General features: G+C 40.8%; 1 protein-coding gene across 4 annotated transcripts in view; it reads left to right on the top strand.

Moving 5' to 3' along the window:
• The window catches only part of LOC148025096 (Metallopeptidase M24 family protein), a 170,229-nt gene that overhangs the window by 90,689 nt on the left and 64,040 nt on the right, over positions 1–15,500 (top strand). For all 4 annotated transcript variants that reach the window (XR_015693401.1, XR_015693402.1, XR_015693403.1 and 1 more), the window contains 2 exons: positions 9,345–9,437; positions 14,930–15,010. Coding sequence is in view for 1 of the 4 variants with exons in the window: in XM_087694805.1 (XP_087550931.1) it covers positions 9,345–9,437; positions 14,930–15,010 (174 nt within the window). In the remaining 3 variants the exon portion in view is untranslated. The remainder of the gene's footprint in view (positions 1–9,344; positions 9,438–14,929; positions 15,011–15,500) is intronic.

The following is a 15,500-nucleotide window of genomic DNA, read 5'->3' as shown; positions in this document are numbered from 1 at the left end:
GCAACAATGCGAGAACCCTTACAAATTTTCCATTTGCTATCTCCAAATGTAGTATGATAGCCTTTGCCATCTAGTTGCCCACTGCTTATCAAGCTCCTCTTGAGCTGAGGTATATGCCTCACATTATGCAAAACAAACATGGAGCCATACTGAAATTCCAAATTCACACTACCAATGCCTGCAATTTTACATGCATAGCCAAGTGGACAACACCACATGTATCACCACTGTAGTCGGAAAACCACTCATGATGTGGTGTAACATGAATAGACACACCTGAATCAAGTATCCAAGTGTGCATGTCATCCTCAAAATCGGCAATCAATGCATGTGCATTCAAAGAAGAAGCAAGAAGTACATCACTGTCACTGTCATTGTCACGAGTGACTACATTTACCTCTTCTATTTTTACACTATTCTTCTTGGCAGGTTGGCTGTCCTTTCTCTCAGCCTTGTTGTCTTCAGTGATTTTGGTTTTACCTCTCTTTTTTCAATTGAAAACAATCCTATTTGTAGTGCCCTTTCTTGCCACAATAATGACATTCCACATTTTTGCCACGATACTTGCTGTGTGCTCTATTTTTAGAACTGCCCTTTTGTTGAAATTTGCCCCTAGTGTGCGATGCATTAGAAGACTTGTTTGCTGAATTATTTTCCTTATTGAGTTCTTCCATCAACAAGGAACTCTTCATATCAGAATATAACAGCTGAGCATTTGAGTTACTCAAGGCTGTCCTGAAAGTATTTTAACTTTCAGGCAAAGTGCATAGTAAGAAAGTAGCTTTGAACTCATCCTCAATATGGAAATCCAAAGCAATTAGCTGACTGAAAATTGAGTTGAACTTGTTAAAATGTAGAGATATTGCTGTACCTTCCTTCATGTGAAAGTCCATCTACTTTTTCAGCCAATAAACCTTGCTGGCTGTACTTTTCTGAGCATACAATTCTTCAAGTCTTTGCCACATTGTATATGTTGAATTCAGCTTCTCAATGTTAAAGAGCAAGTTGTTTGACACTGAGAGCTCAATGGTAGAGCATGCAAGCTTATCCAAATCATCCCACCCTTATTCCATATCAGTTGGTTTTATTTCCTTCGCTTTGATAGGTTCACCTGTTTCTTTTGCACCAAGACATTGTAGCACTGTTTTTGCCATATTGCAAACTTGTGTGCACCCTCAAGCTTTTTGATGTGCAAAAGTTTTCCTGTTGTCATTGTTTCCAGCCATAATTTGCAGCACTAAATTGACTCAAAGTCACCAAATATAAGCCCAAATGTCACACAAGTGACCACGGTACACTTCAAGTACCAACCAACAATGAAAAGAAAAAAAAATTGCTGAAATTTCAGATCTGGAAATTGATTTTCAGAATCAAAGAGTGTTTGCTTTTGCACGCCACAAGCAATTATAGCCACATTTAGAGGCCAAGGCACCAATTACATGTGAGATGCCCAAAATTTGATTGCAGTTTCTGCTCCAAAAGCATTATAGGCACAAATTTGACAATTTTGGTTAAAAGCCCCAAATTTTCAAAAGGGAATCCATCCAGATTGCATCAATATATGTACCCAAGTGCATATACCAAGCAATTCTTGCAAAAATTGATGAAATTTTGCAAAAGGCCCAATTTTCTCGGGTCCGGTGTGCACAAATATCAGTGAAATTGAAGAAACTTCACTAAAATGTGAAAACCCCTAAAATATCCCGGGCAAATGTGCATTGATTTTGCAATTTCTGAGTCAAATTGTCCTGTTCTGTATCATAGTCCCCAAACCCAAGAAAAGTCGCAAATTTTTAGGCCAAGATTGCACAATGTGCATGTGCACGTGAACATCCGTCAATGGGAGAATAAAAAAAATGCAGAAAAAAATTGGTGAAAATATCTATCGCGTGCTGCCCGCTTGGTTGCAGCCCGTTGCCCACACTGGCCTGTCAGCTGACTGCGCATCCCATCCTCGTCTGTTGAGTGCGCTCCTATCCCCATCCCCGTCGACTACTAGACCTGCACTATTGCCTGTTGGCTATGCCCTTGTCGCCTGTCGGATCTGTGCCCTATTGCCTTCGTCACAAGCAGTGGCTTGCTCATGTGCTGCACACCTGGTCACGTTGACCTGCTCCGCCAGCTATCCACTTGACAATCGTTTGTTTCTCTCGCCTCACTGCTGCAACTAGTTGCTCGCCACTGCGTGTCTAGCTCTCTCTCTCTGATACTAGTTTGATGACGAGTGTGTGAGAGGATCGAGACAATGTGCAACTGAGATACGCATAGTGAAAGAGGAAGAGAGAGCAGAAAGAGTGAGAGCACGACACACAAAAATGTTTGGTACAATGACAAGATGTATCACTTTAGGTTTTGATAATATATATAAAGACAAGTGTAAGGGTGGGTGCACACCCGAACATCGTAAAAGGCACGGAAAGCGTTTATTCCCAAACATGAACACTTAAGCTTGCCAAACCCTAAAAATGATAGTTGGGCTTTGAGCCGAATTTCATTCAGCATTTGCTTTGATAACTCCCTTACATAGTCCCCATGCAATCCTATACCGTTACTCTCACAAACTATGGGATTTTTTGCAATGAAACTACGAGAAATCGTTTTTTTCATGATTGACAAATTTGTCCAGAAATTGCACAAGGCTTGAGATCTTAGAGAACAAGAGGAGATCTTAGCCTATGGTGTTGAAGTAAGTTGTTTTGATCAAAATTAGATTGAAAACAATAGCACACCTTGCTGTAAATGGAGGTGCGAAGTTGGCCAATTGATTCCCTATGTCGAGAGGAGAAATTGGTGGCTATCCACACTCCATTCATGTTGTTAGTTCATATTCCATGGTTGAATCTTGTAATATCTAGAGCAAAGAAGAGAACAATGGTTGTCTTCAAACTTGGGCTGCTTAAAATGAGAGAAAAAAGAGATCCCAAATAGCCAAGATAAGTTTTCTAAATGAGTAATCGATTGCTCCTAATTCAATCTCGTTTTTTATTGAGGTATAATTATTGACTTGGTCATTGATCCTAAGTGAGCTACTCATGGACCAAACTTAAGCTTAGGGAATGCCTTATAACTTAAGTGAGCTACTTATTGGGCAAAACTTTCAAATGATAATTAAATCTAAGGTACAAACTTTCATTTAATGAAGGTTTCACATTGCACCTTGTTCCTTTTACCTTGTGCTTGTACCACATAACATGTACACCTATCCATTGCATGCCTCTGTACCGAATTCTTCATTGCTAGTGTAATGTTCACCGTGCCAAAGCTAGGGATTCTAAAATTCAAGTTCATTTTAGTTAAATCATTAAGTCCGTTTCTCATTTTAGTGACATATCCCCCTTTGAAACATTGCAAGCAACCGCGATTGCACTCAGTTATATGTTTTCATTAACAGACCATATTATACATGTATAATCAATGTAGAGTTGCCCATAGTTGTTTTCATGTAATCAAGCATGTTGTTGTTACTCCATGTACTGTCAATGTACAATTCTCTAAACATGGTTCCAAGTAACCAAGCATACTCTTGTTACTCCATGTATTGGCATACATATAAATGTCTATACATGATGCTAAGTAACCAAGCATGTTGCTATTACTCCATGTACTGCCAATGTATAATTGTGCAATTTGATAATCGCTGAAACCAGCCTTCCTTCTTGGAATGGGTGGTGATAACCTGATTTAAGAGTTAATTACAGCAATAAATAAACGCACATAAAATGAAATTCACACTTTACCATAACATTCTTGGATAGTAGACTCCTTGTTGGCCCCAAAACTGGCGCCCCTTGCGGTATTTCTTTAGCTTTCATTCAATTGGAGGGAGTACAACTTGAGATTCTTCAATCTCCTCCTGCTAACCAATTGCTCTTGCTGTCATAAATGACCAGAAAGCCTTTTGGGTCATTTGCCCCTTGAGTCACTCAAGACTTCTTCTTTAATTTGACCCTTGACTGGCCAAATGCTGCTCCAAAATCAATTCGGGATGGGCTGGCTCCTGAAATCCCTTGATAATCTTCAATTTTCAGCTGTTGATTTCAATCCCTTGAGCCTTCAATCTCTGGCACGGATCCCAAGGTGGCTGCTAAACCCTAATTTCTGCTGTAAATTAGGGTTTACTGCAGAAATTACATATCAGCCCACCAAAAATGGCTGAAATCTCTCCAAATGACTAAGAATTGCTAAGAATGGCTGAGCATAGGCTGAAGGAGATGAGAGAATGCTGTAAAGAGAGTAAATTCTGAGATTTGTCACGAAGAACTGATCAAAATCAGCTGCTGCCCTGCTGTACCAGCCCCAAACGGATACACCAACAACAATAGGAGCATTAGAGACTGTGATCTCTAGGAGAAAGTGCATCAGCACAATTGCCAGCTTCCCAAGGTCAAGAATATGCAATCTCCATCACCAAAATGGTCTCCAATGGCTGGGAAATGGCCCCAAAAGCTCGCAGCTACAGTCCGACACCTCTTTCCAACAGCTCCAAAATGAAAAAATGAGATTTCCCTCTCCCTTCAGCCCTATTTAACCTTTCCCCCACTTGCATGGGAAAGTTTTGCCAAGTGGCAGCTTTCTTAATCCATTTTCAGCAATTTCCAGCCATTCAATTAATTTTCAGAATTAATTAATTCTGAAAATTAATTCAGCCCTTAATCCATGCCCAGAAAATTGACCTTGCCCATCCAAAAATTAATTGGCTAGGCCATTTGCAACCCAATCCCATGCATTAATTGACCCTTGGACAAGCATTAATCCATTAATTAATGCCTAGTCCCTAGTGTCACCACTGACACTTAATGGCCAATTAATGGTCCTAGGGGCAAACTAACACCAAAATTCACCTAGAATCTAACAAGTGTAACTTGTTACAACTTTTGCCTTTGACACCCATCTTTTTCACAGGGTCCTTGGGCCTTCAACTATAAAAAAAAGTAGCTTGCAGCTCACATGTGCATCTTTTAATTGCACATTTGATTAATCCTTTAATCAAATGTCAATTAAACATAAGCAAAGCATCAAATTTTCACGTCATTGTGACAATCGCTACACTACTAAACGACCAATCACAATTGTGCAAATCCATGGTCATCAAAGTGGTACTTACTACATGAGTGAATAATCAAGCAAGGCTGCAGAAACACACGTGTCTGCCATAGTGATCAAAGTAAGTCTCAAAGTTCACTATCTACTAAGACAAAAGGGTGGAACAAACCCAATAGCTTCATTTAGGCAATGCAAATTCCTTACAAAAGCATCCATCTTTTTGTCTCAAAAGTTAGCCAAAGAAAATTCTAATTGCTTTCTTAGTAGCATCAGTGTGTAGATGCTTTCAACTCTAGACCACAACTTGTTTGGACACCAATACAACCAAACATTTTAAAGATTCCATCCCATTCAGCTATGAAATTCAGTATAACATATGCTTTACCTACTAGAGGTCCAAATACACCAAGTTGTCACAACAAGGGATTCACCCATCCCTATATCTGTTGAGAGCATCCTCAAAGCTTACACATATGATTAGTAGATTAGGTGTTAAAAAACAGCCAACCAACATATTTCAAAGCCCTCAACATAAGTCCATAATTGAAGCCTACAAGATCATGAAGACAAAGGCTCTAGCAAGCTGTAACGAGGTTGCAAGGCTTTTCATCAAGGAGATCTTGAGAAAGCATGGAGACTTAGGTCTGAGAAATATTCTAAATTTAACAATGGATTTTGAAAGGCATTGTTCTATGGCGTTGGCATGTAGCTATTGTTTTGCATACTTGTCCATCCTTCAATCAAGAGGTATACAAACAATTGCAACTAGACTATGAAAACCATGCTTTGTCACTATTAGGGAAATCATCATAGTGTGGTAGTACTTGCCATGGTCAAGCATGTGATCAATAGTATTCTTACTCTAACTAAAGTCAAGCTAGTGGATGTTAATGGGCTTTAAGACTTGTGCCCATATGAGTGTACATTGTGGAAGGAGTTCCATTATATGATCTAGTACAAGGGTCACCTTATGTATGAGGTGATGTGGTTGCATGAGTCTCAATTTGAAGATGACTCTTGCAGTTGCTTTAGATCAACCATGAGGCTAGATACGTAGGAACTGCTTTAGTACTAGTAGGGGAGCGTAATGGACACGGGCTCTGCCATATCAAAGTCATCCATTGGGCAAGTTTAGGGATTAGGGATGATGAAATGACGGTGGGATGAACAATAGTATCATCAGTGAGCACCGATGCAGCTGAGTGCCATTCGGCAACTGATTGCCTAGTCAGGACGGCTCAGATGGATAGCACATCAAAATGTAAATGCATTTCACTAGAGACATGATGTTTTGATTTTGTTCAAAATGGCAAAATGGAAATGCATTTCACTAGAGACATGATGTTTTGATCTTGTTCAAAATGGCAAAATGGAAGCTGGAAATATTTATTGTACAAGTTCTTACTTTAGCCTTGCCTTTATCACTATGGCTGGTTGCAGTCAATAAAAATGGCTAAACGTGGAAGCAATAAAAGTGGAAGTTGAAGGTTGGAGACAAAAGCTGACAGATTAATAGGATACTCGGCTGTTGGGCAGAAATTTAATATGGGTAGAAATACAGTGTGGGAGTGTGAGATCATGGTTTGTGACTGGAAGTTTCTATGTCTGCAGCTCGAGACTCTTGGAGGCTGAGTGGCTTATGTTCTAGACAAAGAAATAGGCTTATTACTTGAATACAGATTGTGGGACAGTGTTTAGGACTGTACTTGGGCTGCATATGGACAATCATGGCTTTTATTGGAAGTTGTAGCTTGGGAGTGTTGGAGGCTGAATGGCTTATGCTCTAAACACGGCCATAGATATTACTTGGATACAAAGTGTGTGAGCTTTGAGCATGCAGTCGTTGGTAGGCCTTCACAATTACTAGCATCCAGTGGTGCTGAGATCAGGGCTTGTGACTGTGAGTTCCAATGTTGGTGGCTTGGGAGTGTGTGGGACTGCATATGGCCAGGATAAAAACCATGGGAGTGTGCAGTCCTCCTTGGTAGGCCGTCACACCTACTACTAGCACGGATGGTGCTGAGATCATGGTTTGTGACTACAAGTTTTAATATTTGCAGCTCAGGACTGTCGGAGGCTTGAGTGTGTTATGTTTTAAGGAAGGGTTATAGGCATATTACATGAATATAGAGTGTGGGAGAGGGAGTGTGTATGACTGCATGTGGCTGCAGTGAAGTGAGGGTTCCCTGTTCTTTTTGTCACTGCCAGAGAAAAGAAAATTCTAATAATAACACCTTGGAGACAATCCCCCTGAGGTAAAATACAAAGTACAAGGAACCTTGTAGAGAGTAGCTACGTACATCACAAATACAACTGTTGTGCGAACAACCAGTCTTCTGGGCTATAATGCCAAATCATCTGAGGTGCAGCCATGCCACCATGGACCTTCAGGGTGAGGGTTCCTGCTGATAGCCTCTTAACTTTATATTTATCATAATCACTGCTGATAATATGAGGAGGATCATGTTAGTCTTAGGTTCTCTTATCTTTTTTGAGTTGTGCTTTGGGGATTAGTGCCTTACATTAGAACTAAGTTAGCCCTAGAAAGTCAAAGACAAGCCATTCATCTAGGCATCAAGAAACTTGAGAAAGACATTCTAGTCTAAAAGCAGGCTTTTTCCTTCCTGAAGGCTGAGTCAAGCACAATGATTTCAAAAACAAGGTGGGTGAGAAGGCAAGTCAGTCTTTGGCAAGTGGCCTTCCTTGAAGAACGAGTGTGCAAGTCCTTAAATAACCATCTAGTGAGTGGTTTCAAATTTTGCAACTCCCATTGTGACTGTGAAAGGGCACATCAACATTGGCTAATATTATGGTTAACACCTTAAATGATGGATAGTTACTTATGCAAGGCCACAAAAGCAGCACCATAAGAATGAATGTGGCCAGATGCTCTAAGTAACAAGGAATCCAAATAAGAGACAAGGATGAGTGGAAAATATCTAGGAATGGGGGATCTCACTAGCTAATTGAAGGAAGCAATCGAGACCCAGATTCTAGGTCTATAACTAAGAGCTACTTGTTGTTTTCCGAGGGATCTTTTTATATTAGTCATCTTGTTTACCCCCTTTCTGGGAACTATCTATAAGATATTGGGTAGCCCTGCTGCTTGGAAGAAGTGGAAGGCAAGTTTTTGGGATCCAGCATTGCTGGATGTTTGGATTTTGTTTTCCTGATTGTTTATCTGAATGGTTGTTGTTTCCTGTTTGTTTTGCATATTATTCAGTTGCTAGTTGATATTAATGTGCAAGCATCTGGGCAACATCACCTATCTCATTTGTCATTATGTCCTCATATGGAGTTTATACTTGAATCAGGGACTGTGTAAGAATGACTGATTCTTCATACCATATTCTTTTGTAAGATATAATGCGTATTTAATGGCAGCAAGGACATGCCACTCCACTGTAAAGTGTATGATGTAATCTTTATAGCATGCTTTCTCTTATAATGATGGAGATCATGAACATGTATTGTCTGCATTGACTCGCAACTCCACTGGAACTGCATGTATCTGGATTATCCAGACCCCACTTTCACACATATAGGTTTCCCATAACCTTTTTGCAAAAAACCGAAGCAGAACATGACTTGTCAATGCTACAACATTTGGTCCTGCCATTGACATAAGGCAGGTAATGTGTGACAAGGATAATTGCAATTCACATTCTCTGATTCCACTTCCAGCTCTGCTGTTTCATGTTTTCTTGTTGAACACAATCTTGCCATGTAAAATTTCTTGAACCTGTTTAGCAAGCATTTCTTGGCCAAGCTCTATTGGCTGCATACACTTGCGACTCCACTGGAACCGTATGTGTCTGGATTATCCAGACCCACTTTCACACATATAGGTTTCTTATTTATTTTTTGCCAAAAGCCGAAGCAGAACATGAGTCGTCCATGTGACAGCATACTGCTGATTTTGCCCTGTCGTTGCCATAAGGCAGGTAATTGTGTACAAGGACAATTGCAATTCATGTTCTCTGATTCCACTTCCAGCTCTGCTATTTCATGTTTCCTTGTTGACACACCATCTTGTCATGTAAAATTTCATTAACCTGTTCAGCAAGCATGCCTTGGCCAAGCTGATAACAATCCTCCTCTCCTTGAGGGACTGTTTGCATGGAGTAGGTAATGGAGTGGGAATTAAAATGGCATTGACTTACTCTACTTCTGAAACCAATTGCTGATTTACTCACCACTGTGGAATGATGATAACTTGATATGTCAAATTTGAGTTGTATTGATTCTTGGGTTGGTAACTTTTAAAAACACAGCTCTTAAACAGTTATTGTAACTTGCAGAACCTGCTTGTGGTTTGTGAAGTTCAGACAAGGAACCGGTTTGGAGGCATAACCTACCTTGGATTTGAGAAGTTGACCTATGTTCCTATTCAGGTGGTTATTTTTGGGATTTTTGAAATTTGTATGGTTCATAATGCTTTGACATTGCTGACTGATGCGAATGCGCTCTAGAACCTGGATGTATCAATTTTAGTCATGCTGTGTCTGTGGAGGCTGAAACATATGCAGTAGATTTACAATGATGCTATTTTCAGAGGTATTATCGTGACTTAAAAGGCTAGAAAGATCATCTAAACAGTGAGCCTATAAAGATTGAGTGGTGCTTATAGCCTTTTTCACGGCAGGTAAGCCAGGATGGGAGGCCATCAGTGCTGTAGTAGCACAGCATATTTGGAAGGCAAGATGCAGATAAGCAATCAAGCAACATAGGTCTCCTTTGGCAAAGAGCATCTCATGTATCCCTCAAGTGGTTAAACTGCAAAGTGATGGAAATTGTCTCGCAATGTCTCCTTTGGAAGGTGAAGGAAAGGCACGAAGCCTTTTCACAAATTTGGAGGTTGTCTTTCCCTGAATGAGCATGAAGAAAAAAAAGGCTTTAGCTGAAAAAGGCAATGTATGCAGCTCAATTTGGGGGGGGGGTTTGTGCATGGAGATATAGCAGCCTTTCTTGCTTCATAGCTTGTACATCCTATTCTTTTTAATTTGAATCATGTATGGCAACATATTATTTGAAGAGCAGCATGCAATCAGGATCTAGATGAGTGTTTGCAGGAGATTAGTATTCTCTTCTAGGGTGAGGCATAGCAAAGAGATGTATTGTGCATGCATGCGTGAATGGGGGGGTATGTGTGTGTTACTCGACAGCATATGGTTTTCTAAGTAGTCTAGCTAAGAGCACCTTATATGTGAGACATGAGGGTGATATGCCTTTGATCATTGTGGTCTTTGTTGATAACATGTTGCTCATTGGTCCTAGTAAAACATATATTGCTGATTTTAAGGCTGAGTTGAATTCAGCCTTTGACATGTTAGATTTGGACCTATTGCATTGTTATGTGGGCATCTAGTTCAAGCAGTGTTATGGAGGTGTTGCTTTTTGTCAAAGTATGTTGAGAGATTATTGTAGAGATATGGTCTTGAAGATTGCAAGCATATTGCTATTCCTATGGTGATAGATTTGAAGTTGAGTCTTCATGATGTTGGAGATTGCTTTGATGTCTTTCTCTATTAGCAGGGTGTTGGATATTGGGTTTATGTATGCATAATGAGGCCTAACATTCAATTTGTAGTCTCATAGATGAGGAGGTTTATGCATAGCCTAGGCATTAAGCATTGGCAAGCAATGGAGCGGATCTTTCTCTACTTGAGTGGTATTTGGAACCTTGGGCTGTTTTATCCCAAGGGGGGATCATTACTGCCGCATTTACATGCTGTTTTGGATTGTGACTGGGCTGGTTGTTATGACACTCGTGTATCCATAAGTGGTTTTTGCTTTATGCTTGGCAGCTTATGCATATTGTGGCAGAGCAAGAAGTAGCCCATTTGGCTAGAGAATTGTTTGCCATCACAATCTTCATTGACAGTTAGAGCGCATAGGCAATTGCATAGAATCCAGTATTCTGTGCACGTACTAAGCACATTGAGATGCACTTTCATTATGTTAAGGAGAGACTCTTTTGTAAGAGAGATCAGCTTGATCTATGTGCCAACACAGGACAACCTTGTAGATCTTTTCATAATGGCTTTGCCTTGTCAGAAGTTTGATGGTTTTCGCAAAGCTTTGGGCTTACTCCCCTTTATGGATTGATCTTAGTCCATTGGGCTTGGCACTTTCCTATACACGAGTATCAACTCTTGTTCACGAGATCACTCTCGAAGGGAATTTGTTACCATGTTTCAGTAGTGATGTGCACGAACACACTTAGGACTGCCAAGGTAGTTTTTTCCCTCTCTAGGAGGTTTTCTTGTTAGAAGTGGTGCAGCAATGGAAGCATAGACAAGTGCTGAAATAAATTGCTCAACACAAGACAAAAGAGAGAAAACAAAAGAACACTGTAAAAGAAGAGAACTCAGAGATGTGCTTGGGAAATGGAATCCATATACCAAACACGAGAATGATGTGCACATTAGTGACTCTCTGGCTCCAAGGGACTAGCACTGGCTTCTCTCTTTGATGGAAGACCATTTGAAGAATGATGATGACTAAATGGGAGGAGGAGCCATGGAATAAATAGGCTCAAAATATGCCAAATATGGCAGTTGGTCGGCCATCATTTGATTGGTATAAAATGCCACAAAAAAACCACACAAAAATCAATAAAATAATGCTTAAAAATAGATCAAAATGCCCAACCCATCTGGCATGCAAAATTCACACATGAGCTGACAATCCTATTAATAACACCCTCTCTAAGATCATGGGTGATTTGATACGATACAATGATATTGACTCACCATAGTCCATACAACATAGAATCACCGAAGTAGAACCATGGATACCCAAGCAGTGGGTGATGAAGCCACCACCAAGGTGCCTTAGAGAGAACTTGATGTCGATGTCGATTGTAGCAGCTCCTAAAAATAAAGAAGAGTCATAATAGATCTTTGTGGCCGTCAACAATGTCTCATAGTAGCGTATAAGACCATCCTGTCAAAAGTACCTTTGAACATACGTGACCATGGATTATTCGCCTTTAGCCAAGACTTTTAAAATGTCCCCTCATGTGAGCTTGGACTAGGAGCCAATCCCTCTCTCAGTCAAAAAAATAGCCCATCATGAACCTCGATGACAATCCCAACTCTAGGATTGAATCTGCCACGATGCATCAGGAATGTCTCTTTGGAACCTATGCACCAGTATACTTGTATAATGAGGTACAGTTGTCCCATTGCACCACCCTCCTACACTCCTTTTTTGGCACTAGAGAGTTGTGAGGGATAGCCTCATCACCTCGACTAGAAAGTAGCAGAGGAAGGGGAAATCAAGCCTTCCCTTGGTATGAAGAAGTAGATCCCCACCGTGCCTTGGACTTCCCCTTGGCAGGAGGATTAGAGTTGAAGTTTGAGAAAGAGGACGACTCATTGGAGGAGTTATGTTTCTCCTTTTTCTTCCGTGAGGATGCTAATTCCTTGCAGTCCTTCCATAAGTGTCCCTTCTTACTACTGTAATAACACAAGGCCTTTGATGTCTTCTTCATGTCACCCCTCTCCGAAGTTGTAAAGGCCTCATTGGAACCTCCATGAGATAGAAGCTTCCCTGTAAATGCAAATATGCCTCATGCTCAAGCATCATCAAGGACATATGTGTGAAGCTCATAGGTGTAGATCATGTTTGTGCTCTCAAATCATTTGCCACTCCATGAAATTCCCGAGGGAGCTTGTAGAGCACCATTTCCACAAGATGTGCCTCATGAAGGGTAGATTGCATGTGTCAAAGTTGGTCCTGTGCGTGTGTAACATGTGGAGGAAAAAGGATTGAATGGTGTCCTTCGGCTCAAACTTCATTTGCTGAAGCTGTCCATAAAGGGTCACATGACACGCATGGGGGAAGGTGTCTTGAATAACATCTAAAACTTTGACCATATTTTTGGGGATGTCTTGCAAGAGGTAACCGTTGGTAGAACTTCTTTAGAAATACACTGAAGTAGTGCAAAATATGCACGTGCATCATCTAAATCCCATGTAAGCACAACTTTTTTATGGTTGGCCTCATCAAAATCTTCAAGAAGAGGAAAAAGATGTTGAGGCTCAGGAATAGCTCCACATACAATGTACCAAATCTTCTTCAGCACAAACCAAGCTTTCATCACAACATTCCATGTAAGATAGTCAGGTCCATGTAACTCATCATCTATAGATGTAAGCTGGCAAAAACGTTGCATTGCTTCCTCTCATTGATTGTGATGTTGCTGTACTTTGGAGACTATTCTGCATCTCCTATGGTATCGCCTGACATCTCATAAGCTTTGGATAGACTCCCTTGCTATTTGTATGCCCAACTTCTGTCCCAAAGATTTGGCATTTTCTTTTGGTTGTTTGGTAGATTCTCATCTGGATTGTCTCATTGCACTTCGATTTCTTTGATGAGTTAGATTTTGGGCACTGTGCATAATTGAGATTTCGGGCTTGTTTTAGCCATATGGTTTTTTTTGTGGCTTTGATTTTTCTGGAACAGACTTCACAATGAACTCTCTTCTTTTTGTACATTAATGATCTAATGAGCAGTGGTTTCAAAATGTGCGCGTGTGTGGACTGGTCCCCCTGATAGGGCTGCAAGCGCTTTCATAATATCCTTCTCAAGGAAGAGCGCCCATAAGTGGTGCTCTCATGCTGTTCTGTCACCACTCTCTTGGCGCTCTGCCATAGTCTCTCTCTACCTCTGTATATTCTGGGGTTCTAGTTGTGGACTGTAACTGAGAAGTGTAATAGATGTTGGCCACCTAAACCACCTTCCCAACTAGTTGTGCAATGGATCAGTCTATCATCCTGAACCATCTTACCCCTTGCCTAGAGTGCTCGGGGTCTGTCTCCTGCCTTAGTGCAGAAGGAAGTTCTTGCATCATACATGTCCTTTGCTAGTATCATTTTCTCTTGCTTCCTTCATGGCCTCAATCTTACTCCTGAGTGTGTTAAGTCTCACATGCCTCTGGAATGTCTGTCCTCGTCTCTACAAAGGGCCATGCGAAGGAGGCTGTACCAGCCCTCTCTCTTTTAAGAGCATCTCTCCTCTCTGCCTCCTCCTGGAAATGTTCATCTGGATGCCAGACTGCATGCCGCTCAAATTATCTGGCCCTATAGATCTGGACAATAGGTCACCTCTTGGCAAAGGTGATATATAGTCCTAACTTGTGTCCTGTGACCTTTGGCCCTCTCAAATAACACCAATTGCAAACCCATGGTGCCTTGAAGTATGCCAACCAGCCCTCTCTATTGCAGTCCCAGTCCTCCACATGAAATTTACCAATCATGCAAAAGATCCTGGTACAATCTGATGCCTCTCCCCGAAAGAACTAGAGTGAACTAGTAGACCACCTTAACTCTACAGCCACTGCCTGCTTACTGCCTTCAATAGAGGATGTACCCTGCCTCTCCTACCATCCAGACACTCCACCAGATGGAACTTTCCAACTAGTATGATGCACCGATGGCCATCATTGTCTCACTGTAGACCAGAACCCTCTCCTCTCTGTCTGTTGGGGGTGTGTAGGACACGAAAGTTTTCTTATGGACCTCAAAGTGAATAAAGAGTGGTTGTAGTATTAGGATTAATTTTCTTTTCAAGTATCCAACCATAACATCACATCACTTTCTCATAACAGGAAATGTATCTGTTTCTTTACAGATTGACATCATCTTAACATGAAATCCTATGCATATTGCATAGCCAACCTTGAAACAGGCAAATTTTTGCACTTAAATTTATTTTTACAAACCTTATGTGAACCATTGTCATCTGCATGCATAATCTTGTGGTGCGTCTAACGAGATTTCTGCTAAGGGTACTAAATTTGACTTTCAATTTACAAGATGCTTTGTTTTATCTTTTGGATTTGACTTGTATACATATTTGCTTCATTCTTGATCAGACAAGCCTCATTGAATCGCGTTTACTATCTCAAGAGGAGATCAAGTGGGTCGATAACTACCACCGTGAAGTGTGGGAAAAGGTAGCATTTTGTTTTCTAAGGTCTTTTTATGTGAGCTGACAGTTCGAGGATAACAACAGATGCGTGAAGAGTTTGTTCTATAAATTGACAGTATTGAGATTGTATCAGATTTTTGCAAAGCTATGTTCACAGGGAAAGATATTCTGAAGCTGTGTAAATAAATGCAGTGAGAAATGCTTTGACAAGAGAACAATGTTATGATCATGATAATCATATTGGAGCAGTGTATGTAGATGGACATATGTACATTGTTTCTGCATAGGAGTCTAAAAGACAGAAGTTTCTTTTGGCCTGCTGTAGCTGCCCACCTTTCCTTTCCCATTCAGGACCTATTTTTCTCTCTACCTTTCCTGGACTCCTCACAAAGATCCTCCCTCCCCACCACCACTTGCATGTAGCCTACCTTTTCCACCACCTCTTCCCAAGACCAACTAGCACCCTCTCTCCGTTCAGCCCACTGCCCTGCACTGTTTTCTATGTTTTTCCAATA

Source organism: Lygodium microphyllum, chromosome 15, assembly GCF_053477565.2.
Source record: "Lygodium microphyllum isolate KBCC chromosome 15, Lygodium_microphyllum_v1.1.10, whole genome shotgun sequence".
NCBI lineage: Eukaryota > Viridiplantae > Streptophyta > Polypodiopsida > Schizaeales > Lygodiaceae > Lygodium > Lygodium microphyllum.
The sequence above is the reverse complement of the archived record's forward strand: the minus strand, read 5'-3'. Positions and strand labels throughout refer to the sequence as shown.